Genomic DNA, 26,492 nt, shown 5'->3' with positions numbered 1-26,492 from the left:
AAATGTAAACTGGCATCGATTTGATGATAAGAACATTACCAACAATGACTTATTAATGATGTTGAACATCTTGCCTTTTGCTCACAGAAACTTGCATGGTTTGCATCATTGCCCCCCCCCCCACACCACACATATATACAGCAGAATATTTATAAAGCAGTGGAGCTGTTCAACTTTAATTACCTTTGAGAGGAATACCAGTATCCCCCTATGCACTATAAAAATTACATAACCTGCTGACATCACAATAAATACTACAGCTATCATGGCGGATAAGCCTTTCATTCTCATTCCGTATTCTTACTCTGGAAGTTCAGGGGCTTAACTTTTTTTGTTCTTTCTAAAATGAAATGTGTAATTTGCTGGTGCCAAATCATACAAACACACACACACACACACCTCTGCAACATTCCAGAAACATCTTAAACAAAAGGCTACTTGTTATCAAATTCCCATTTTACATCTTGTACCGTTAGAGATTCCCATGACGTCCCAGCATTGGGCATCATTAGAGATTCCCATAACATTCCGACATTACACATCATTAGAGATTCCCATAACATTCCGACATTACGCATCATTAGAGATTCCCATAACATTCTGACATTACGCATCATTAGGAGTGCCCCAAAACATTCCGACATTATACATCATTAGAGATTCCCATAACATTCCGACATTACGCATCATTAGAGATTCCCATAACATTCCAACATTACGCATCATTAGAGATTCCCATGACATCCCAACATTTGGAATCATTTTAGAAATTCCCAAAACATTCCAATACTTTGCATCATTACAGATTCCCATGACGTTCCGACACTCATTAGAAGTTCCTGGAACAGCCCATTTGGTTGTGATATGCTGCAGATGTGACTGAGCTTACTGTATGACGTGCTTGAGGGCTTGGCACTATTCTGAAGGTACACGCCATCAACAGTGTTTGTACACCATGGGTTTTTTACCACTTTTCCATTTATTTCATAAACTGCAGATTTTTTATTCTTGTTAGTCATTGGAAAGTTGAGTGAACGACTAAAGATGAAAATATAAGTCAAAAAAACAAGTTTTATAACTTGGAAAGAGTATGGAACAGTGCATGTCTGACATCCTATTAACTGGTTGTATGGTGAAAAATCGTGCCAGTTGTTATATTTAAATATATACAGTATGGTGTAAACTTAGTTTGTTTTTCAATGGTGTCCTTCATTAACCAATAAAATGTGGGTCTTGGGACACTGAATCTATTTCAGTTATTAATTCACCTGCTAAAAGGTCTAGTTGCACCATTTAACAAAAGAAACAGAGTACAGAACTTGCTGTATTGTTCATAGTCTGTTTTGTGTCTTAATTTATTTTCGATTATCTTTGTTTCATGCTATTTTGGGTTTCTCAAATGTCAAAGAATTACAAAATGTATCATTTAATTAAGTTTGAAAGTTTGAGTTAATGAAGTAGCCTAATATAAACAAATCAGGTAACTTTCCTAATACTGTTTAAGGCTTACAGAAAAAAAATGTCCTTCTATATAATTTTTAACCATTAATATATCCATACTTGACTCGAGACTTGATAAAATGAAAAATAAAATGAACCCGAACTCATGTTTAATGAGCACTCACAGTTCCATCATAACGGTGCATGACTGAAGACTCCGTTCAGAAACTGCAAGAAAACAAGCAATAAACAGAAAGGTGGTGACAAGCAGCGCTTAATTTGAGCCGGAGCTCAGCTCCTGGACCTCCGGCTCAGAACAGTCTGCGCTCCGGCACCTCAAACGTTACACCCAATATAATTAAAATTAAAATGAATTTTGGATACATTTTGAAATAAATGCAAACTGAACTAAAGAAATGTGGCCTATATTTATCAAATCGGCTGCGTTATATAAATATTTGACACACATCAGCCTAAATTAGCATGTTTCATCTGACTTTCTGTTTGAAAGCGAAATACTGCATCACGCGCACAGAAAAATCCACTTTAGCCACTAAAATAGGTGAAGTTACACGCCAGGTTGTTACTGCAAAATAATTAAAAGAAAATGTCTATAAGGCAGAGTCAAGCAACAAAATCATCGGAACCCAAGCGGAGCAGAAATGAACCAGACAACCTGACAGAAGAAGCAGAGACAGCAAGGAGAAGAGCGGCGTTTGTTAGTATACTGCACGAAAACTAATGAGAAGGATCGCAAAACGAAATTAAATTAAAAGTGCAAAGCAGGTGAAAGTTAGTTGTAACTAACAGACATCGATAGGAAACATTGCGTGTTACGTGTTTAAGTAGCCTAATTAATAGCGCATTATAGTTGTTAAAGAGCGATTTGTGTGTATTACGTCATCTTGGTTTTTATTGAGCTCCGGCACGTAAGAGCAAGCAACAGTGACATATGGGTCCATGTGATTTAATCTCACGCAGGACGAACCTACAGAAAAGTAGCAGTCTGGTGCTCAAATAGACTTCAGGATTCTTAACGGGCTGCATCTCACTGGCTGGCTGTGGACACGATGCAAATCCAGTGCTGGCAAATGAGAGCCAGGCGTCTGCCACGATATGACCGTGAGATGTGATTTGTTTGCCCATGTCTAAATTAGAACCTGCTCCTCGCAGCCAGAAATACCGTCTCCCGACGGCTGCGACCACAACTGAGAAATTAATCTCGCCAATGAAGAAGCTGACCCAGACCTCGTACTCATTAACGCCAGGCAGCAACTAACAGTATGGCAATGCCCACATCGTTAATGCCTTTTTAAGCTCACACATAATATCGTGCATTCCATTTGCCTCGGATTCCGATTTTCGGAATCCGAGATTACGTCACATCCGGTAAAAACTCGGAAAAACCGAGTTGGATACGTTCCATTTGCCAAAGAAGTAGCAATACCATCGACCCATATGAAAAAGCAAGATTTTTTGCTTAGCCGGACAACTTGTCGGATTTAAGGTACCTCAGTTTAAATGGCCTTTATTTTCGTTCACTTACAATTAGCCCGAACTACCTTAAATCCGACAAATAATCCGACTAATCATGAAATCCAATTCTAGACCGGTTAATTGGTAGCCATTGTTAGCCATATCACTTGATAACACATTACGCGCGGTGCTTCACGTATAAAACTCCGTAGCAACACGTCCACAGATAAGTTGGGCGGTATAGTGTGTGCGACCGATTTAATGAGCCAGAAATGAGAAGTAGTGCTTAAACAGGATAAAACTACAACTTTCCCTTCTGTTGATAAAGGGCGCAGCCATCTTCGATTCTGAACTCGGGATCCTCTGCGTTATCCGAGATCATTCTCGGATCTCCGAGAAACGGGAGCGCGCATGTCGTCACTTCCGGCTTTGAAACTCGGAATCCAACTCGGAATCCGAGTTCCCAGGGCAAATGGAACGCACCAATAGCTAATTATTTATGTGATTTTTTTTTTTAACCTAACAAATGCAAATGAGGTTAACCGGTTTAACACACACTGTTCCCATAAAACAAAGTGGAAGAGTAGTCATGACATTCAGTATCAAAGTAACATCCATCCATCCATCTTCTGTTCTCCAATCCTGGATTTTAGGATAGTCTGGAAACTAACCCTGGCAGCACAGTACAAAAAGCATTTTCTGGATTAGCAGTGTGGATGGATGGATGGATAGATGTTAGGGAGATTTCTCCGTTTAATAGCCCGTTTCCCGCATTGCCTGTTACTCCCCATGCCATCCCCATATCTCCAGCTCTCGTGTTTATCACTGCTCATCCTGTGTCATCCACGTATGATACATCTTTGCAAATAGCTAGCGTTCCCCGTTAGCGGTTAGCTCTCCGCTAACTCGTTAGGAAGTGCTGCATGGCACACTGTGGGCCTGCCCCCCCCCCTCACTGGCCTCTGTGAAGCCTCTGACAGGGGCTGGCTGTCAACCTCTCTTGCTTTTAATGGACTGTGCCTTACGGGCTTTCTGTCCATCAGTCCATCTTCAGCAACTGCTAACCTGCTCACACTCACAATCATCTAAACCCATTATCACAAGCCACTCACCTGCACAGGCTGAGCTCAGCCGACTTTGGTCACATGACCCTGGCGTACGTGTGCATACAGACTAGAGCCACTGTGGGGATCACTAATCACTAATTACAAATGACTAATCACTAATCACATACAGCCCCATAATCCCCGCCCAGCCGGGGGCGTATACAGCAGCAGGGGTACTGGCCCACGCTGAAGGATGATTGGGTCCTGGAGTGCCCCCCTCCCCTGTCACTCACTGACATATCATTGGCTAATCATAAGGCCCACCCCCTTATGAATTATGGCCACTTTAATATCCACCACCTAAAAAAAAATCGTACAATCGCACATGGCTCCCCAAAAGCCTCAGGAATGACACAGAACACTCTTCTCCACACCTATTTAATTTAATTTCCCATTTTGTTTGTAAGACGTTATGAATTTCCTAGCTGATAGATGCAGGTGTCCAAAAACGGCCTGATTCTATTAGGAAACATCAATATCTTGAAGGTTGACCTGGGATCGTCACTCAGAAAGCATTAGCTGAATTTGCTCCCAACACAATAGCTTTGTATCCCGCCGTCCTTTGCGTAAATAAAGCGAGATCCGGCTCAATACTGTCACCTTTTGTCTTTCACCATATTAACACCCCTATTGTGTAAAGGTGAGCGCTGGATTTTAAAACAAAAAAATATATATGTGGATCGTTAACGTGCTTCTTTTAAAGCTTTTTTTCCCCCTCCATTTGCTTTACCATCACTTGACGAACAGCGTTAATGATTTAGAGTAGGACGAAGCATGCCAAATATATAAAATGTGATTGCAATAAAAGGAAAATAAATCAAACGACAAGTTAAATGTCTGCCAATAATGTAGCTGTCGGACATCTCGAGGTGTTCTGGGTAAATTCCTTAGTGAGGTGCCCCGGCCTTTCTGCAGCAAAACCTTCCTTGGCCTCTCGTTTTTAAGATTTAGGAAACGGGGGCCACATGTAAAGGTTATTATTTAAGTGACTCATAAAAACCTCTATTAAAATTTGCATTCTGGAAATTGTTTGCAAAAGGGCTAATCATACTTTCAAATGCCAAACGGAACCATGTTTTTCATGGATAAAACAACGGAAAGCTAAATAACTTTAAAGGTTATTCGGGTGTTTGCACATTTCTACCACGCAAAACAAATTTGGCAAAAAATCTCCAGATCGCAAATAAAAGATTGAGGTCCTGCGCAGGCGAACCTGTTTGCTTTCTCAGACGAGATAATGAGATGAAACGCGGTAGGGCCTCTGCGGTGCATTGCGGAAATGTCGGAAGCGGGATTAGCTAGGACTTTGTTATGGGAAAACAACAACGCGGAATTGGGCCAAGAGATCCTTGGAGAAGAGGAAGTTAAACAGCAAGTAAAATAAATCCCTGAACGTAAACAAACATGGGATGGGAGGGGAAGGGATATGGGGGCATCATCAGTGTCCTCATCCTCCCAATCCACCCAGCTCACTACACAAAAGCCCTAAAAACCAATTAGTAAGCAGGGCCAGCTGACTTTTAATTAACTGGGTTACCTGTGTATGCTTGTGACTAATTTCCATGGTAACAAATCCAAATCCGGCACTGTTTCTTAACTGCCTTTTGTCGCCCCTCGGTAACGCGATCAGTTTCAAACAATATTCCCATTATAACGGCAAAAGCAAATGGGAATTTGCAGGGCTGCACAGGGACCCCCAAAGTACATTTGTCTGTTGACCAAAATGAATATATAATTTCTCAGACCTACGACGGCATATTTGAATTGTTTAATCAACGGCGAATTGCTTTATTTCTAAGAGGGGATCGACCAATACGACAAGCCGTCGTGGACTTGTGGTGGATGCTAAGCGATACGGCTTTAACATCGTTACAGAAACGATTACGCTGGCTCTCTAGTTTATCTGCTGCGGTAATTATACAAATGCCGGCAGCTGCGGGGATGCCCTTTGATGTAAGGAGTCAAGTGGGCTTCATTGCCACACCGTCCATATAGAAGTAAACAGTGGCATGAAACAATGCTCCCCCAGTGCAATATACAGCAGCAAGTGACTGATTAAAGGATTCCAGTAGTGCTTCATCTATCCGCAGGGAGGACAATGGCGCTCATTTTGATGGGCCATCCAAAAGGCAGAGATGAGGGCGATGCCAGTGCGTGATTGGTTAAGGGCGTAGCTGGAGTTTGTACAAAGCAACCCCGACCTCAGATTTCAAGATGGCTTCACCCTACGTCAACAAAAATGAAAGCTGTACTTATATACTGTTTAGTAGCACTTCTTGCTTATTTGTGTTTCATTAAATGCGTCGTACTTGCATTACTGTCCAACCTCTATCTGTGGACTATGTCGCTACAGTGTTTGTATGTGCAAAATACCATATAATGTGTTGTTATCAACTGGTATTGCTAACAATGGCTAACAATAAACCTGGCTAGGACTGGTATTGCTAACAATGGCTAACAATGATCCTAGCTAGGACTGGTATTGCTAACAATGGCTAACAATAAACCTGGCTAGGACTAGTATTGCTAACAATGGCTAACAATGATCCTGGCTAGGACTGGTATTGGTAAATGGGTCTCTGGCATGTTGTGCTGGAATGTGGTTAACAGTGGCGTAAAAGACAGGAATTAATACAGTGGGGGGTATTCTCAAGGTAGCGGGTATTTAGTGTATTCCTACTTAAACTTTAACGAACTGTCATACATTTGTTGATCTTTTATTGAGTGAATTTTAACTTTTGCAATGATTTGTTGGGGCGGCAACTTCAGCATGGTTAACAAACATAGGCCAAGGAAGATTGCTAAACTTTACTGGAACTAACTTGGATAATCTTGGCCATGTTTGTCAAGTAAGAGCCACTCGTAGGGCAAAGGTCATTCAGCGCTTACCCGTCGCTCTCTTTCTGTGGAGTTTTGCCTCCTGCTGTGAGCTGTTGGGTTTTTAAACAACCGGCAGGTTTTCAGACTATCGCATATAAGGTTTAACAAAGAAAAAACAATTTTAGTTTTCTTTGTCTTATTGCAACTGTAATATGATGTCATCTATTGTATACTATATGTTAAGGCTCTTCAAATCTGCCCATTGATTCCAAATCCAGGCCTTGTTTTCAGTTCTCCCAGGTACTTAGTTTAATAATTGCTGATTCTGATTGGCCAGAGGCTTCACACCTGGCTCACAGGTTAAGGTAGGCTGGAAAACCTTGAGGACCGTGATTTGAATAGCCCTACTATGTGTATTTATGTCTTTTATTTATTAATTATTTAATTTAGTTTATTATTTGTCAATATAATCGATATCTATATTCATATCTCAAGTAGGAGCCTAGCAGTCGACACATGTTCTGGTAAATTGAGCAAAATGGGTGGATTTTACCTTGTTGCCAAGGGGAACCAATAGAGAGTGAGAATTGTGTTTGTTATACGTTTGAGCTTGGTTTGTTAGTGTTTTGTGACCAATCAGGACTTAGAAGTCCTTATCTGGAACTAAGAATTATGCTTTATCAACGTGCTCGTGGTACCTGGTACCAGAGTGTGGCAGGAGCGCATTGCTGCATTGCTCGAATAAAGGAGATAACTTTGCTCACCAGCTGAGAGGTCCGGAGTTTTATCCTAAGTGGCTTCACTGGAGTTATTGGAGGGGATTTATAATTTTTCTACCACACTGTATTATTTATGCGTGTTTTATTATGTGTGTTGAATGCCGTCCGAAGACCAAATTGCCCCCTTGGGGACGATCACAACAATCCGAATCCATTTCCTGAAGTGGCAGCCTGTCTTGGATGTCGTGCCATCTTCCTGGTGCTGCGTCGGTGCTACGCCGGATGTGTCGGTAGCCTTGATATTTGTATTAGCCTAACGGGAATGGTGTGCCAACTCCTAATTAGGCTCCTGTCTAGTTAAGTGCTTTCCAGGCCTTTGGCGATTTATGGCAAGGTTTCTTTCCTACGTTTCCTGTCACAACCAGCCGATGATGTCGATTAAATTACTTATTTCATCTCGAGCGCTTTCCCTTTAATTGCCGTGTGATGCGGCAGTCTGCCGTCACATGACCCGAGATTCATGCTGTCGGCTCAAATTGGACGGTAAGTATGTGTCTTTCAGAGGCCCTCGAATCGTTAATAAAGCCAACCCGCTTTGTCTGCCGCGCCGCCGTTGCCGTCTCTATTGATTCGCCTGAGCTCTAACTCCCTGAGCACTTCAGGACGATGAAGAACTATTACCGTTACTCCGAAGGCGTGATTATATTACCCAGAACAAACAATGTTCGGATGGAAATCCGGCGCGGGAATGGAATCAGCCATTCAGCCGCGTACTCTCGGAAAGGGCCGCTCTTACCCTGGGATGTCCGGGGTGGCCGCGAGACGGACACAGTTCATGTATCAAAGAATTATGCAATAAACAAGCCAGCAAATAACACTACAGCTGCTTCCTCTTCCCTCCTTTCAGCATCACAGCTGCTCATTCTAGTCCGACACCCACTTTAGGGAATCAGGTGGCAGCTGTGCCTGAAATAAGGAAACGCAAAGTCCAATGCATGTCCAGGCTTCTGCCCTATACTTTATGTTATTAAACAGTGTGTGTGTGTGTATATATATATATATATATATATATATATATACACACATTTCTCAATTTGTGGGTGTGCTTCTGTATAAAATACACAACTGGCTCTTCCCTGCTTCTCATTGATGAAGGGCTTCTTCCTTGCTTTATGGGTCTTCAGTCCTGCTTCTAGGAGACTGTTATGAACTGTCCTAGCAGTGCACTGCACTTCACACCACTTAACGTTTCCCATTCTTTTTGAAGGTCACTAGAGGTCACCCTCTGATTTGTGAGGCACTGTTGGATAAGTTGACTTTATCTCTGGCATTAGAAGGTTGCTTCTGCCCTCTACCTGGCTGGGTTCTGGTCATTCCCAGTGTCTCCTGCTTCACATTGATCTTGTGTCCTGCCATCTTAGAAACCTTGAGCCTGTAAGCAGGCTGCCGCACAGTGTAACCTTCTGCCAGCCGAACCGGGATTAAACCAGGATTATACCAGGATTTAAGAATGCAAATGTTTTTAACAATATAGAGTGGTCTCCTAATTTTTTCCGTGGCTGTATACCAAAAGATTAGGACCACCATTACAGGAAATGACAGCCTTATGTAAACATGCTCATTCACTGCAGCCTGTAAGTGTGCTTTTATTTCAGCGAAACTGGGGTGATATAAATGCCGCACCATAAAGGCAAAGAAGAAAAACTCAGTAATACTAAAGTAGTGTAGAACTTCAGGCCACGTTGCGAGGATTTCTGGTGCACTTGCCTGCCTAATTTACTAAATGAATATAATAAAAAAATAACAAAACACAAGTAGTACTAAGTAACAAAAAAATGTGACTTCCTTGAGTGTGTAAACATATAGTTAAAACATTCTGCTCTCTTTTTGTTTGTGACCTTTTTCCATAAACTTTAACCATGCCCTCAACCAATCAGGCACTGGCATCGCTCTGTTGGAGGGCCAATCAAAATGAACAACATAGACCTCCCTGCAGATAGATGGCGCTCTACTGGAATCTTTTAATCAGGCCAACTCGAATGAGCAGAATCCAAACACTTGGGAACCAATAAAAGCGCCGCCAGCTACATTTATTTTAGGAAAATGGCAGAAAAGCACCACGTCCTTTCTGTGTTTATCTTGGCACTTAAATAATTATATTCCATATATATATATATATATTATAACCAAAACAAAAATAAAAGGTCAGCCATGAGCGAAAAGGATGATAAACTTTAAACAAAACATCCCAGATGACTGGAGCTGAAACTGGTCCCTCATTTTCGGGTTTATTGGGGGGGGGGGGCACTCATTGTTTGTTTTCCTGTAAACCAGGGGGATTTAGTGTCATTCCCAAAACTCACCTAGAACTCTCAGCTTCTCAGCACCAACCACAACTTCCTGATCATCAGCAGAAAACAGCAGTTTTCCCGTGGTGGATTTCACCTCAAACATCTTGCCGTGCGCCTGCACTCCATTGGAACCTGCGCGGGAGGAAGGATGTTTTTGTGTTAGATCCGATAGAAACAACAGCTATTCTGAACAGATTTCCCAAGGTGGAAAGCATAAGGTGGGGCCTTAATTCATACGGAGGGACCGACCTCATCATTAGCCAATGATATGTTTTGAATTGCTGAGTGACATGGAAGGGCCAATCAGCTTTCAGTTGGGACCAGTGCCACTTTGACCCCGCCCCTGTATAGATGTTGCTTAAGCTACAAGTAAAAATAGCTTACACCATGGTTACACATTGTATCATGTGACCATTTCTCTCCTTCTTACATGCTACTAAAAATTTCAATAAGTGAATTGACTTGCCAGGGTGTGGCAGCATGTCGAATTGTTGATGAATCGGCATAAATATTCTGGAAGGAAACGGCTGCGGACAGGCATCAACTGGTTCCTGATTCATTCAGCGCAACGGCACCGAGTCACAGAGGCTTAAAGATTTCAAACCTCAGGGCTCCGCAGTTCCAGGGGAGGCCATGGTACTGATGCTTTATGCCATTACAGGGCTTCTTGGATTGGTTGCTGGCGGCGCGAACAAACAAGCGAATCAGAGGCAGATGGGGGAAGTTTATAACTGCAGGCACATGAAAGAGTTTTTAATAAAGTCCTAATGTGGTGACAACATCGTGGACGGCCTGACTATGAGAACACGAATCGCTTGGTGCTCTTCTTTATATGCTAAGTGCCGTAAAAGAAACTGAAATCAAAGAGAAGGAGAAACACAAAGGATCAAGCCAGCAGTTTATGAATTTGAACGTTGGCACATTTCGATAAGTCCAAAGTGTACTGTGGCAAGACCTGTTGTACATCTCAAACATTTTAATGAAATCGTTTATGAAATTCAAAAGTCTATGTCTGAATGTCTCTTCTGCAAGCCAAATAAGGGTAACCATCGAGAACTTTGACGATCATGTAACTTCTAATAATTAAAAAAAATATATATTGCAGAATCCAACAGTCATAAAGTATTTGGTATTCGATACTTTAAAGCCAACTATCTTGGTTGGTAGCAAAATTTCTAGAGGGGAAAAGGAAGATATTCACGTTTGACCGAGCTGGGAAATTGCATACTTTGTAAAACTTAAGAAAAAGAATTACATCTTTGATTTCTGCGTGACAGAGAATGAGAAGGCGTTAAGCGTGGATGCAATTTGCTTGTCACGAACTGCCAGCCAGTGAAAACTGTCTTCACAGAATGCCGTAGTGCACTGAGAAAAAGCCGGTGCCAGTGATTAGTGGACCGCTATTGCTCCCGTCAGTGACATCCAATCACAGATCAGCGAAAAAGTAATTAAGGCCCCATGCTTGCGAATGAAGGATTACATGTTGAAAGCACAAGAAGGATTCTGGGTAAAAACACCCCTCTGTAAAAACATGTGATGTCGTGTAAGCTGTGTACCTCCCATTGGATTAAAATGTCTGATTTCTAACCAATCAATCTCTCCTTATACAAATCTAACTGCTTACAGAGGCAAAGGTTGCAGTGATAAGTATTAGAATGAAATGAAGTGACATGGTACATTACCTCTCATGTACCAATAAACATTGTTATCATTTAAATTCGGAATAATACAGTAATTTACAGACTCAGTGCTGCTATTTTTGCTGTGTTACTACGGAAGCACCGGCACAGGGGCCAAAGGAAGCATACAGCCCCGGTAATTGTGTTTTGGGACGATGTTTCATGGGTTTTTGAATAAAAGCACCCGTCTCTGCAGGGATCTCATGATGAATTTTAATGTAGATGCCAAACCAGGGAACCTGCAGGGATCTTTCTTTGTCATTGAAAAGGAACAGATCAGGGGGAGAGTTGGGAAAAAAAAAAAAGCAGACATTTCTGAATGTCCATGTGAGTCCTACGGACTGAGGAGGTTCATGGTAGAGTGTGGACCCCGGCTAAGTTGGCCCGGGACTGGAAGAAGAATGATGACAGAACTCCCTGCACGGCCAGTGACGGTTGTCAAGGATCCACAAGACCCAGCGGACACTGGGATAAGTTCCGCATAAGTCAACAAAATACATTTTGCTTTCCAAAAGTAGATTGTATGGCAGTAAGAGAAGGACGAGCCAAACTCCCCGTGGGGGTTTCGTATGAACATTTGACTGATCCTGTGACACAAAGTGTTTTTTGGTTGAATGATTAAGCATTACATTCGATGTGGAATCAGCCAGTCACGTTTGTATGGTCTGACATGGTGTTGGCAGCCTTGTGTCAAGTTTTTGAGAGTGAAGGACATTTATGTGCATGCAGCCACTCGAGTAGAACCTAGTCCTGCTACAGAATGCGACCCAGGGCAGGAAATGCAATGTGTATAGCAAAATTTCCAGTGGTGCTCAAAAGTTTGTGGACCCTTTAGAATTTTCTCTATTTCTGCATATATATGACCTAAAACATGATTTGATTTTCATTGATCAGGTTTTCCTAGGTATAAAGAGCTCAATTAAACAAATGACATCCATCCATTTTTGGAAACTGCTTGTTCCATTCAGGGCTGAGGGGTCTGACGCCTATGGGCACAAGGCAGGGAACAACCCAGGATGGGGCGCCAAACCATTGTAGGGCACACTCACACCTATGGGCAAGTTAGCAACTGCAATTAACCCTAGTGTGTTTTTGGACTGTGGGGTTTAACTGGAGTACCTGGAAGAAACCCCACGCCGACATGGGGAGAACATGTGAACTCCGCACTCATGGAGCCTTGAACCCAGGTCCCTGAAGTGTGAGACAATAGTACTATAGCTACAGCACCACTCTGCCAACCCCTAAACAAATGGCAATACAACGGTAATGCAACGATCCAGTGCAGGGATGGGCAATCTTATCCACAAAGGGCCAGTGCGTATGCAGGTCTTTGGGATAACCTTTAGGCTGTCTGTTCAAAGCCTGGTGTGAGGAACCTCAGCCAATCAGTCTTTTAATTAGTAATCTAATTATGGAGTTGCAGCGATAACCCACATACCCAATAGCCCTTTCTGGATATGATTGCCCACCCATAATCCAATGTCACATATAGGTGTGTAGAAAAAGTATAGGAACCGTTGCTGGTTATAACTGGTGTGACTCCCTCATTGTGCAGCAATAACATCAGCAGAATGTTTCTGGCATCTCTTGATCAGTCCTGCACATCAGCGTTGAGGAATTTTAGCGCCTTTATGCAGAAATAGACAAAACTGTAAAGGATTCACAAACTTACTAGCACCACTGTATACTAGCTCATGGGAGTTTTACTTACACAAAAAATGTTCTGAGGGCAGATGGAAAAATGATTGGTTTAGGGAAATAACCAATCAGTTTGGAGAGGAGGCGGGTCCAAGCAACTAGAGGAGGCAAGACATCCGATTGTTTGAAGCTGTATACTAGGATGTCCTAACGAATGTGGATCTCAATCGTATTGAGAACATTTGGGGAACATTTAATAAACTTTCCAAAAACAGTTTCCAGCCAACTGGGTTAACCGTGAACAAATACGACTATAAAAATGATTCCTAAAAGTGTGCAGTAGCTTTGCATAAAACAGATTTTATGCAATGTGCCAAATCAGATTCATCTGCTGGTATATTCAGTAAAGGCTGCATCAAATATCACGGCGGCTGAGAATTTTGTTTTGAGAAATCATGATTTTGTTCTACCTTTGATCATAAGCACCCAGATGCAAATTCAGCTCTGTGCTCTCGATTAAAAAAAGAAACTGGCATATTTTTCAAAGCATCAACACAGAGAGTGTTACCTTCTGCCTCTTAACATTTAACATAACAAGGATGCAATCAGTTAAGTAATGAAGGTACCATGAGAGTTAGTCATTAAAACTTACTGTAACTTACCTGCAACTAGTTGACTGGTCATGCGATTCTTGCCATCCAGGACGTTAATGGTTATGTTTCTTGAGGACTGCAGTAGCAAAGGGCTTCCCTGTCAAAGCAGAGGAATGCCAAGGAATTAATGATCGGTTGTGACTGGTGGAAATAACGCAGCAACAAAAACATGGCTAAAATTAAATGATTTGACAGATTGGGGAGGTCAGGCTAGAATTACTGTATCCTGCTTAAAATGAGAAATGGCAATTCATCATTCAAATGAGGATGAAAAGCAAACATTTTTATTTGTTGCCCTATTTTATTGCATAGGAGTCTTGGAGTTTGAATCCCTTGTGTGATCTCTGGTCTGAAAGTTCCTATGGTCAGTTGTGCGGAGTCACATGATCACCTTGGTTTGTTTCTTGAGGACGGCACTCGCCTGCTTAATCACTGAGGCAGCCTAAGATAACGCAGATTAACTGAGGTCTTAACATCTCATTTGAAGAGATTAAGGGTAACTTCTTTTGGGCTGGGACCTCCCAGGGCTGATCTAAACCGCAGGAGATCCGTAACACATGCAAAGTCGGGTCCTCATATACATGCCAAAAGTATATCTTCACCGTTGATGGTGCATCACGCCTGGGCTCTGAAGTTTCTCACAGAGCGTGGACGCGAAGGTGTGTGTTTACTTTTGGGACTGTTAAATTTGTGTGGCTTGGTGGGTTATGACTCTGTGCCTGTGATTGGAGGGTTGTTGGTTCAAATCCTGGGGCTGGCAGTTTGAGGCTACCATTGGGCCTTTTAGCAAACCCCTTCACCCACAATATCTCCAGGGCAGGGGTAAGCAACCCTGATCCTGTAGTGCTGGTTTCCTGTCCTACCTGGTCTCTGATGAGCCACACTTGATCTCAGGCAGATAGTAACTCCTCAGTTCGGATAGAAAACCTGCTGGATATCGACACTTCAGGATCAGGGTTGCCTACCCCTGCTCTAGGGCTACCGCATGCCAGCTGACCCTCTGCTGCGACCCCACCCACCATTTTTGGCAGGTTCTTGCCTCCATTTCTGGGGTCTGCTTTTACACTAATGGAAATTCCATCGACTGGGTGGCCAGTTAGCTAACAAACGCTACAGAACGTGTACTGGCATCTGAAGGAGAGAGCCGCGCCACCAGCTTGGATATGCGCTTGGAACGAGACGTCTCCTCCGCTAGCAGCGGCAGCGGTGGGAAGATCAGGTGAGAAATCCAGACCAAGATTTAGTTTCAACCAACCAGTTGAGTACTTTGTGAATGTGACTCTTTAAGTTCAACTGGCTGGTTGAAACTAAATCTTGGTCTGGATTTGTACTTTCTGGACCTGAACTTTCCACCTCTGGGAAGGGGCATTTACTATTCAGCTCACGCCTCCCTCTTCCGGGCTCCTCTTCAGAGCCACACGACGGATGAGATAAGACATACAGCCCACACCTTATCAAGTCACACATCCAGGCCCAGCGCTAGGATGTTAGTGCTGCTGGGCTGCGGGGGCCCATATCTCTCATCGCGCTGACACAGAGCACCCCAGAGTCCGCTACTTACTGGTCTGGACTGGATTTCTTTGGCATACAGAGGCTGGAGAAATTCAGAGTCTCCCTCGAGCTTCAGACCGTTCTCCGTGATGCGCAAGTTGCCCATGCCATCCTGCAGGACAAATGAGATGGGAAAGAGGGAGAGGTAATAGGCGTGATTAGTGCCTTCCCAAATACCGCATAGCTCAGATCCGTGAGGATATCCTCTGGGGGATTGGTCGGAAAATGCTCTGATTTTAGCAGACTTGACAATACCCTTGAGCTTTCATCGCTGAATAATGAACGTCAGAGATGAGCCCGGCGATAGCTGTGTTTAATATGAAAGGAGCTGTCCTTCTAGTAATCTAAAAAGCTAGTCTTTCATTGCCGATACCTTTGATCCTTGAGAAGAGCATTATCAAACAAAGATCAAGACCCCAGCGCCCCCTCCGTTGTGAGCGGTGCAGCATTTTCACAGTTCTCTTTTCGCCGTTCTTCGTTAAGATGCTGTAAAGTCACTGGAAAATATGTGGAAATGTCGGGCCCGAATGTTTCTTTATTCACACGGTCGTATCTATGCTATGGTAATCTGGCTGCAGGATTTATATATCTGCGGGTTCTACGTTTCGCGGAACCTTTGAAGTTATGAACATTTTTAACCGTTTAGCTATTTCAGCTGTTGCATGGGGTTTAGCGTTTGATTTTTGCTAGCTAAATGAAATCCAAGATCCTGTTTCTCCTCTACGGCGAAATGAACAACTATCTCCGTAAAAATAAGTACGCCGAGAATTAAAATAGCAATCATTATATCAGTTAATTCTTAAGATAGCATCTCATTGCTGATACTGGCTAATCGCTGTGCAGTTAGGTTATTGGGAGTGACGTAATGCTTGACAGTTAACGTTGAGCCTCGTGTTCAGATGGAAAGCTGGAAAAAAACCTGGTGGCATTTGGATACTTTGTTTGCAGCTCCTCTGGGATTGGCTGTTTCGTGCATTTGGCCTGAATGGGGATAAATAAAGCTAATCTTACAGCTGGCAATCGGTGTCCATTATTATTACAATGGGCCTATATTACAGAGAATGTGACCCATGATGTACCTGGTAGCATCCACTGACACACGCTACCTTGGGTATCACCAACACAATTGAGCTACACAGTAAGAACTGTTATTTGCATTTTGTGTTGGGGGGGGGGGGTTCCTTCTTTAGTAGATGGCCAGTTTGGGTTGGCTTGATCAGTAAGCCATAGCAAGGATGTCCTGCCTCACTGTGGGACTTTCCTGTGCTGTGTCTGGGCCAATTACAGCTAACATTGCATCTTTTGGCTTCTTCTAGCTTTCAGATGAAACTTATTGGTGTTAACGGGGCGGGGGTGGAGTGAACCTTAAAAGCACCCTGCAGCCTTCAGAACTCGGCATGATATCACGCTATCTTCCCAACGATTCGTCACCACTTGCTTTTGCCCTCAGCGGTGGTGTTTGCCACCACCCAAACCACGCATTTTGCGTGGTGGCCCCTGAAGTTTTCTGGGCCCCCCTGCTGGCCACAAACAGTCACTACACTCAATATTACATAAACTCGTTCCTTATGTAGGTGTAGCTATGGTGCTTTGATTGTACTCGCTAGTTATTTATTTAATTTTTTTTTTATCTGGGGGTGGGGGGGGGGCTGAATTTTAGAGCTTGGCCACATAGAGCTCAGAAGGCTCAAAGCCATGTAGTGCTCGCCAATGTATACCCTCTCATCTCCCCCGCCACCCTTAAATCCATCGTCCTCACCCACCCCTCCAAATATTTTGAAGCCAGAAGACAGTGGCATGGAGTCCTGGGGCTTATTTTGATACTGTACGAGACGCCGGTAGTCATGAATAATTCACAGTGCCACGCACTGACAGAGAGGTTCAAAATACCCAGGTGTGTGCGCCAAACCCCCCCCTCCACACACACACACACACACACACACACACCGCCCTCCTGCCTCCAGGAGACTGGAGCCAGTCACGCGTTGAGCTCTTTGCAGCATGAAGGAGCCGGAATGAAAAGAAGAGGGCCGTCATTGTGGGGGTTTGATGTTTACTGTTTACTGAACACGGGGAAGCCACTGTTTATGTTTTTTTATAGACCTTAGAGGGACGCCCCTGACTGAACACGGGGGTGAAACCTGAACACACACACACACACACACACACACACACACTCGCACGCACAATGTTGACACAGACTCGGAAACACAGTGCCCCTTGCAGCAGTAAGTCCCACAGCATTCTTTTACAATTCATCCGCTTTCATCCACCGTCCGGGACATTACATGGAAAGTAAAAACACAGAAAAACAGGCCATCAAACGTCAGCCTGAAGTTTTTTTTAGGGGTAACAGCACCTTTCCTCCCAGTTGCACCCCGATGAGTAAGAGCTGAAATTTTAATACTTTACTAGTATTAAAAAAAATTGGACAATTTTTATGATTAATCAGCGGTGTTCATATAACAGGAGAAACTGTCCACTTAGGACACGCTAAAATGACCCGTCGGGGAGGCTTTTAATGCTTATTGACAGGGCTAATTCTAGGATTTTTTAAGGTGGGGGCATAATTTATACAGAGGGGTCATCCTGATCAATTAGCCAATAATATGTTTTGAATTGGTGAGTGACAGAGAAAGGGGCTCTCTGTGAGCCAATCAGCTTTCAGTTGGAGCCATTGCCCCTGTGGCCCCGCCCCTTGCCTACTATGCATATTATTACGGTGTGTTTTGCCATCTTTATGAGAGTGAGAAGACAGGTAAACCGTGACACATGCCTGGAACAAGGCAGAACATGTGCGCCTGAAGCTAAGCCGAGAGAATTTACCATCTGCGAGGAGCAGAGAAGATTAAAAACATTCTGACATTTACTTTTAGATTTTAATCCGCACTTGGTGGGTGATTACGGCAACTAACAAACAGATGTGTAAAAACACTTTAAACATGACTCAATCGTGCGTGGAAAGGAATCCATAATTATTTCCAAGAAATTGTAATATTAGATCAGTTTAGACTCACATTAAGCTTTGGGTTTCTTCTTTTTCTAAATAATTTAAATAATCCATTGAAATGCGAAATTGAAGAGATCAGTAAGATGATGAGGAATTTTGATGTGGAACGGTGTTTTGCTCCAGCTGAGATTCACTTCCAAACTATGAAAATGCTAAATATTTTTCCCCAGACTAACAACTGATCCATTTCACCCTGTTGATTTGTTTGTTTGTTTGCTTTCTTGTTTGTTACATATAACAGTCCAGAATGTAAAGCTCCTCCAAAAAATTTTACCGAAATTCATTCATTTAAAAAAAATCATTTAGAAAACATGCATAGTCACCTAAAATAAGCTTTGGATATTTAAGAGAAACATTGGGAAATGCAAGTAAATTAAATTGTGAAGCACTCTGAAAGTGTCTTATATGGGAGCGTTAGGGAAGTACATCTTTTCACCTTAAATTTGCAGCAAAGATTAAGCCACTTTGATAGGATGAAAATGGTTGCTAGTTCCATCAGTTCGTGCTTAGAGTCCAGAATGTTGTGTAGACTGAAAGGATGCTATTGGTGTATGCCCGGTGTTGAGGGGTGGGACATCGACAGATACCAGCCAATCACGCTGAAGAGTCAACAGGAGCAGGATCTGCATTGGACTGCAATACAATAAAAGAATTGCTGTTTGCAATCCCTAGCGCCTTCTGTCTGCTTGAACTGGGATTGCAGTCCCAGCTAATACACTTTCCACGGCATCAAAACAAAAAACAAAAAAACTTATCCCAGCAGTGTCAGTGTTTTTGGGAAAGTTTGGAAAGATCTGTCGAGGCAGTTTGACTCGGGTTCTCTTTGAGATGGTATCGGCGAAATTGCCCTCGGATACCTTTACGCTGGTTCTGCCAATCTGATCTCGAGCCTCAAAGTGGCCAGACGCCTGTGTCCCAGAACCCATGCAATGACGGTGCCGGCATTGAGAACGGACGACCCACTTACTGAACGTGATGAGCGAACGTGGCCCCCTGCTGACTTTGACACGAGAGGCGGCGTGATTCCAGGCCTCTTCCTCCAGTCACTGTCAGCCAATTCGGTTATTTATTTCACGTTAATTTGATCCGCGGTGAAGCGACCAAAGACTAGCCTGCATCTGAAGGCCGCCCGCTTGCGGAGAGCTGGGATTTGGATTGACACGCGAGGCCGGATGAAGACGTTCGGGATAATGTGCGGGTCTGACCTTTCAATCACCATTTACTGACCCTTTCAGTTTGTGCAAAAGCTCTTATTTCTCCCTGCCGTTAAAGTGTTTGGGGGAAAACAGCTACTGTGGAGAAACACGGCTTTGAAACTCGCACGCGGTAGGGTTACGGCATGTCGTTGGACTCCAAGCCGTCTCCTCTGCTGCCCTTTGGTTACCTTGCCGCCTCCCACTCAGATAAATCAGCCTGCCATTGGACAGTTTAGGGTAATCCCACCCACCAAGAGTCACGAAGACTCATTTCTCCCATCAGGATGAAACATTACGTTCCGCACACAACCCACGGAGAGCGAACCTCGGACCTCGCCGGGGACCCTGATGAAATAAGCTCTTTGTCGCGGATTTGATAGATATAAGACACCGAATCGGGCCTCCATAAAAAAGTGCGTGGAAATTTATGAGCAGTGAACCTTATTGAACTCCAGCCCGGAGATTGAATGGCCTTGTTTTCAAGGAACGGCATCGAAGAGTACTGTTGTCTTCAAGGTCTTAATAGATTCTGCCCTGCTGGTTTGCGGTGGGATTTCAGCTTGTGGGCACGGAGGCTGTACAAATCAACTAACCAAACACCTTACCCTCTGCTGGGCCGACGGTGCGTACACTACAGTATGTACTTTGCTTTGACGTCCTGTTATCGTAGCCATACCGTGAAATTTCTGCGACCACCTCATACCTCTGGTTTTTGTCATTTAAGGATCCAAACAATTTGGGAAAAAAAATAATCAAGCAGCTTCTCCTATTAATTCTCAGATGTCCGGCCCTGTATATAGCAAAGATCAGAACTCATGGAGAGCCTCAGTTATTATCATAAAAGGCTCCCCGCTATACTTGTTAGGAATATCAGCTCATCAAGGCCTCATGCAGTTTTCATTCAACTTCTGTTCAGAACTGATTGCATCCCCAACAAACAGCCATTAAACCTGAAAGTAACGATGCGTTCTCCTCGGCTGGCGTGGTTTCCCTGATTTTCACGTGAATATTTCATGTACGGGATTCATATGAGTATGCACAAGAATGCATACTTAAATATCAAGAATGCATACTTAAATATCAAGAATGCATACTTAAATATCAAGAATGCATACTTAAATATTCACGTGCACAAATCACTGGGTCTTGTTAGTATTTTATTTGCATTCTAAATAAACAAAGTAATCAAACAGAAGCTCCTCTGTTTTTCATCCTTCCTAACATTAACAGAAAATGTCTCCATGTAAGATCTATGGTGTAATTGAACCAAAGTCAGACTAGGCGTGGTAAAAATGATTTGATTTCTGCAGTTAAATTCAGTTCACATAATTAATATACCATTAAAGCAGTAAAATAATAAAACTGAAATTTCAAAACTTTTTAAAAAGTTTATTGGTAAAAACATTAAGATATTGTCATCAGAAGTGTATGGTTCAGGTCCAGAAAATAAAAATCCAGACCAAGATTTTGTTTCAACCATCCAGTTTAGTACTCTGTGACTATGACTCTTTATGCTCAACGGGATGGTTGAAAGTAAATCTTGGTCTGGATTTTTCCTTTCCGGACCTAAACTTTCCACTTCTGATTGTTTCTGTATTTAGGGTGGCCCTGCATTTACTGGGGAAGGCTCCACATTCACAGTCTTCCTGTACTGGGTGAGTTAAGGAAGCTGAATAGATGGATCAAACCTTGATATGTACATAGAATACAATTATTAATAATGAAACTCCCTTCTGGATGCCTATCCATTAACTAGATGATGGAGGGATATTACTGGGTCTTGACCCTACAACCCACTGCACTACCTGATTATGCATGGGCCCAGGTTATAAACGCTGCCCAATCAGAGAAATCCCTACATGCTGGTTGTGTCACTACCCCCATGTCATACAAACTGAAACAATACACACTTAACTCTGCCTGTTATAAACCTTTCACATTTCGCCATGAGGTCAGGTAGGTGTGGTCATCACTAATTATTTTGCTGGATTGACGATTATGCTCCATTGTGCTTATGAGCTAGGTTCCAATGCCATGGAGACCGGAACTCCGGAACTCCATTACCAGCGACGCCCACCCTGACGATAATCCGGTCGCTACTGCGATGCTGTAGATGATAGTCCTACATGGCTTCCATTATACCTCTGGACTTTTACACAATTTATATTCATGTCTCTGCTCTATGAGCTTAGCTCTGTATCCACCTGAAAAAAAAGTCTCTAAATCCTCGACTAATGCATACAGATTTCATTGCTTTGACTCAACCAGTGTTTGAAACCAGGCCGTAGTGTGAGGCCCAGTTTGCTGTAGACCAAAGAGAGGACTTGACTGTGTGCTCTTTAAAATGCCCCCCCCCCCCCCTTTGTCCCCACCCGATCCGTCGCCTTTCACTTTCCGATTCCCAGAGAGCCGTGGCGTCCTTTCAGAAGTGCAAATCCCTAGCGTCCGGCCTGCCACATTTGTTCCTGCTCGCTTTCCTTCCCCCACACACATTTCGAGGAAGCGCAGGATGTGCCGCAGTTCTGTCTTCTGTCCCTGTATAAAAGAGACGCCCCCCCCCCCCCACCCGTGTGATGAGCGGAATATTTGAAAAAGTGCCTTTTATGTAAGTGCTGACTGAGTGTGTGTGTGTGAGGGGGGGGGAGTTCTTGTCATGTAGGGTGATTAACTCTAACTAAAGGACACGTCCAATTACAACCAATCCCCCCCCCCCTGAGTGCTTTGAATTTGCTTGGGGGGGGGGTGCTTTAATTTTTTTTAGGATTAATAGGAATGTGTGAATGCACCTGTGTTAGGGCCCTGATAAATGCATAGATATAATTTGTATGTATTTTTGTGACATATGCCTATGTTGCATAAATTATAAGGAACACCAAGCCATATTTGGAGCTAAAAATAAGATATATGCGTGAGATGGTGTGGAACTAAGGGGGGGGGGGGGGGGGCATGTTGAGAGGGATGGGCAAACAGAACCAGGATGACCGGTCCTGATTCATTCCACCAGTTCCATGTTTGGTTAGAACTGTAAATGTTTGATTTTATTTTTCTCCCTAACCTTGGCGAACCTGCATGGACCGAGACGCACGTCCCATTTCCTCTGCCCCTGAATGTTTCTCCGACATCCAGACCTGAAGAAACGTCCATCTTCCGTCTTGTTTTTCTAACTCACACCAAGTCTGATTCTAATTGTCTCCATCTTTTCCCTGATCCTGCTAGCCCATGCAGACCAGGATCGGACCTCAGGATGCAAATAAATAAAAATCTTTTCTTTGTGGAACGTCGCTGGACGGCTACAGATATCGGCAGGCGATGATGCTCTGCTCAGTTTGCGTTGGAGGTCTTACTCAGCTAGCTGGCTACCGTTACGCTAACCGGCCAAATTCCCGGCCTCCCTCTAGCGGGGAGCCTAAGGCTTGACGTCTCGTTACCCATACGGCTTCAACTTCGACACAATAACAGACTGCTCTGCTGTGCGAGGGCCTGGCCTTCCCTGGACCCTGGCAGCTGGAAATCCTCCTCCAGAGCCCACTCCTCCTCCACCACCCCCACCCCAAACTGGCGTCACCAACATCTGTCCAAACCTCCCCATTTCACTCCCATTAAAACAAAACAGATGAAACACAAACGCCTTGTATCTCCTCCTCAGAAATTAATTAATACGCAAACATACTATAGCATTATCATTAGCTAACTGTACTGTTTGTTTTCCCGAATAATATATTAACCAGAATTAAATTATCGCCATGGCTGCTGTGACCTGACATACTGATGTAAATACATACATTTTTCCTTCCAAGGAACGTTTTCTTCTTTATTAAAAAAAACATTTAAAAAAAATAGCAAACGGTAGCAGTAAATGCTAAATAGGAAGACATTTACGATAAAAAGCCACCAGCAGATTCTGGATTCTAAAAACAGCGGTTGTGTTTTGCATAATGATCGAGGAGAAACTGGCTCTGGGATTTTTTTTCTTCAAATTTTTAAAGTGAGCTAATTTAAAAGTGTATGTAAATTTGGGGCTCCCAAGGTTTGGGGGGGGCCCCTGCTGGCCACAAACAGTCACTACACTGGCAGGCAGGGTGGTAATATTTTCAGTGTGGCCCCAGAAACAGGATGGCCCCATGTTATCGTTATTATTGTGAGAATGGTAGCGAGTCACTTTTCCGGCTGTATGGGCCCGAGCAGGTTTCCTGATAGCTTTTTATGTTGTGATATATGACAGGCGTCTATCTTTGTGCAAACCTGTGTGCCCATTGTCAGCAGCTCTTACACGTCATTTAATATTTAATTAACATAGTTTGTAATCGATGAAGTTATTCTGGGTATACAGACTTACAGAATCATCAAAATTTTTTCCAGATAATGCAAATTTATTATTTATCTCCAGCAAGTGATCTGTGGTGAACATGTTCAGCAAAGAGCACTTTACCGTACTAATGATATGTAAACACGGTTAATTAAAAAGCGCAAATGCATCTGACTTCTGCACCTTTTCGGTAAAGCAAATCTTAATTATGCCCTAATTCTGCTCCTGCCGTAACATTATTTAATTAATGTGAAGCATAAACTTCGCAGGAAGCTTCTCGCATCGTTCTTATGAAACGCATCTTCATCAGCGCAACAATCCCATGATACGGGACAATAATTGCACACCACTTAAAGACAGCGACTCACTTGAAAATAATTAATACCTTTTTAAAAAAATAGGATTTCAAATACTCTCTAGCCACCAATGAATGCAGTTCTTTGTTTATTTATTTAATTTTAATAAAGCCAGGAGCTTTTAAGCTAAAAACTGTGCAGCAGCATCTCTAAAGTGTCGTGGGGGGGGGGTACAGCCATCAATATCCTCCAACCCCCCCCTGTATTAACCAGGCTAACAGGTTAATAAAATGTGACACCACTTTCCTGCTGCCAGGAAATAAGTAGGAAAGAAGAGCCCCCCCCGCCATCCCCGTCCCCGAACCTCTGTCAGAATTCAGAAACGGACAAAAAATGTCAAACAAAAAAAATCTCAGCAACTGTCACTTTCCTAGCGGCCATTGTATACAGGAAACATTCGTGACCCTGGATAACAATGCAGGAAGTGAGGGACCAGCTGAAAATGGCGTAATCCCAGAGAAGGACCCAAGAGGCGTCTGTCTGAGTGCCTGATGTGGCCTTAGCTACAGAATGGAGGCTCATGGCTGATCCAGTCATCGGGCATGGGGGAAAGGCAGTGTCACGTCCATGCAGGACTGATCCCCAGCTCTAACTCCATTACCGAGTTGCCCTTTAGGGGTTCAGCTACAGGCGGCCCTGGTGGCCTGGAGTGGAGCCAAGCTCAGTCAGAGAGCCAGATTTAGGACGCTGGTAAATCATGCCTGGCAGCGGTAGGGGTGGTGTGACTCCGCCCCCAAAATGCTGGACATGCGGGTGATTGGCTCAGAGCCAGAAGCCCACACTTGCGCGGTTTTAACCTCACCGGCCGTGGGGAATCCCTGATCCACACCAAAGCGGCCTCAGAGGTTCTGCCCACAAAAGGATTCGGTTGATGGGCCAGTTGGTGCCTTTCCTTACAGCCCGTCTATTTCACATAGGTTGACATTTGTATTCATTTGGCAGATGCTTTCATCCAAAGCACAAAAGGACAGTCGCTGAAGCAACTGAGGCTTAAGGGCCTTGCTTAGGGGCCCAACTGTGAAATCACTCCGCTACTTTGAACCTGCAACCTTTGCAATCATGGGCACAGCATCCTAGCCTGCTCAGCAACACACCTCTCCCCTCTCGGCACTCAGGCAGTCAGGCTAACTGCTTGTAATGTGTATGTGCGCAGTATGCGGTCAGTGATGGACTGGTATCCTGCCCAAATTGTACCCTGTGCTGTTCAGGATGGACTCCGGGGCACCACGATCCAGTCCAGGATGAGCAATTGGAATATGAATACAATGCTTTTTATCATTAAAATAATTCTGAAATGTTATTAAGAGCCCAGGGACTCCTCGTGTACCTAACAGCTCCGCCGAGCCCACTGTGACAGCCATTATCATAATAAATAGTGAATAAACCCAGAAACGATTCATAAAGCAGGACCAGGGGTGACGGGCAGGATCTGCTTAGGAGCCAAACAAACAGAGAGATGCTATAGAATGAGGGTAACGGATGTTTTTTTTTCCCAAACAGAATATCAGTCAAACAAGCGCAACGAGTGGAACATTGTGGTCCCCGAATCTAGGTGCATATTTTGAATCTTTAGCAGAATAAAAACTCACATTGGTTCAGCGCTTTAAAAAAAAAAAAAAAAAATTGTTAAATTTAGTTTAAAATTGTTGTTCAAGTTCGAACGATTGTTGTCGACGAGTCAGTTTGCCCCCAAGAAATTGCACGCGGCACATTTTTCCATATCAGTAAAATCCATGTGATTAATATGCTGGCTGCTTGCAGTCCAGGCATCCAGGAAGACCTGCATCAGGGAGTCTCATCTCCCCCCTACCTGTATAGGTTTGACAAATGAAATTTATCTACTCAAATTCATTAACAAACAAGAACATTAAATTCATTCCAAACAATTGTGCGAATATAAGGGTTTTGGGGCAGGACCTAGACAAACCATAAATCAGGCTCTACTCTATCTAATTAATTTTTATTTCTATGTCAGACCTGGCTCTCAGGCATAAATGCCTTTCTACCATGTTTTATTCAAGAGATAATTCGCATTTTCCCCTGCTATCTGCATCATCAGAGGTGCAGCGAATGCCTAAAGAAATCACATTGGAGTACGACTTGAATGCTAACGCCTTAGCACAATACTAACAGGTGCCCAGACCTGCAGCTTTCTTCAATCTGTGTGCTGATTGGTCACATGTAAAACGTT

The 26,492-nt window shown here is 43.4% G+C and overlaps 1 protein-coding gene across 4 annotated transcripts in view; it reads right to left on the bottom strand.

Moving 5' to 3' along the window:
* sgcd (sarcoglycan, delta (dystrophin-associated glycoprotein)) overlaps positions 1-26,492 on the bottom strand; it is a 130,868-nt gene that overhangs the window by 22,968 nt on the left and 81,408 nt on the right. For all 4 annotated transcript variants that reach the window (XM_023844965.2, XM_023844967.2, XM_023844964.2 and 1 more), the window contains exons 3-5: positions 15,444-15,545; positions 13,892-13,979; positions 9,925-10,044 (exon numbers count right to left, since the gene is read on the bottom strand). In XM_023844965.2, the coding sequence (XP_023700733.1) occupies positions 9,925-10,044; positions 13,892-13,979; positions 15,444-15,545 (310 nt within the window). The remainder of the gene's footprint in view (positions 1-9,924; positions 10,045-13,891; positions 13,980-15,443; positions 15,546-26,492) is intronic.

This window comes from Paramormyrops kingsleyae, chromosome 24 (genome assembly GCF_048594095.1).
Source record: "Paramormyrops kingsleyae isolate MSU_618 chromosome 24, PKINGS_0.4, whole genome shotgun sequence".
In the NCBI taxonomy this organism is placed as follows: Eukaryota; Metazoa; Chordata; class Actinopteri; order Osteoglossiformes; family Mormyridae; genus Paramormyrops; species Paramormyrops kingsleyae.
The sequence above is the reverse complement of the archived record's forward strand: the minus strand, read 5'-3'. Positions and strand labels throughout refer to the sequence as shown.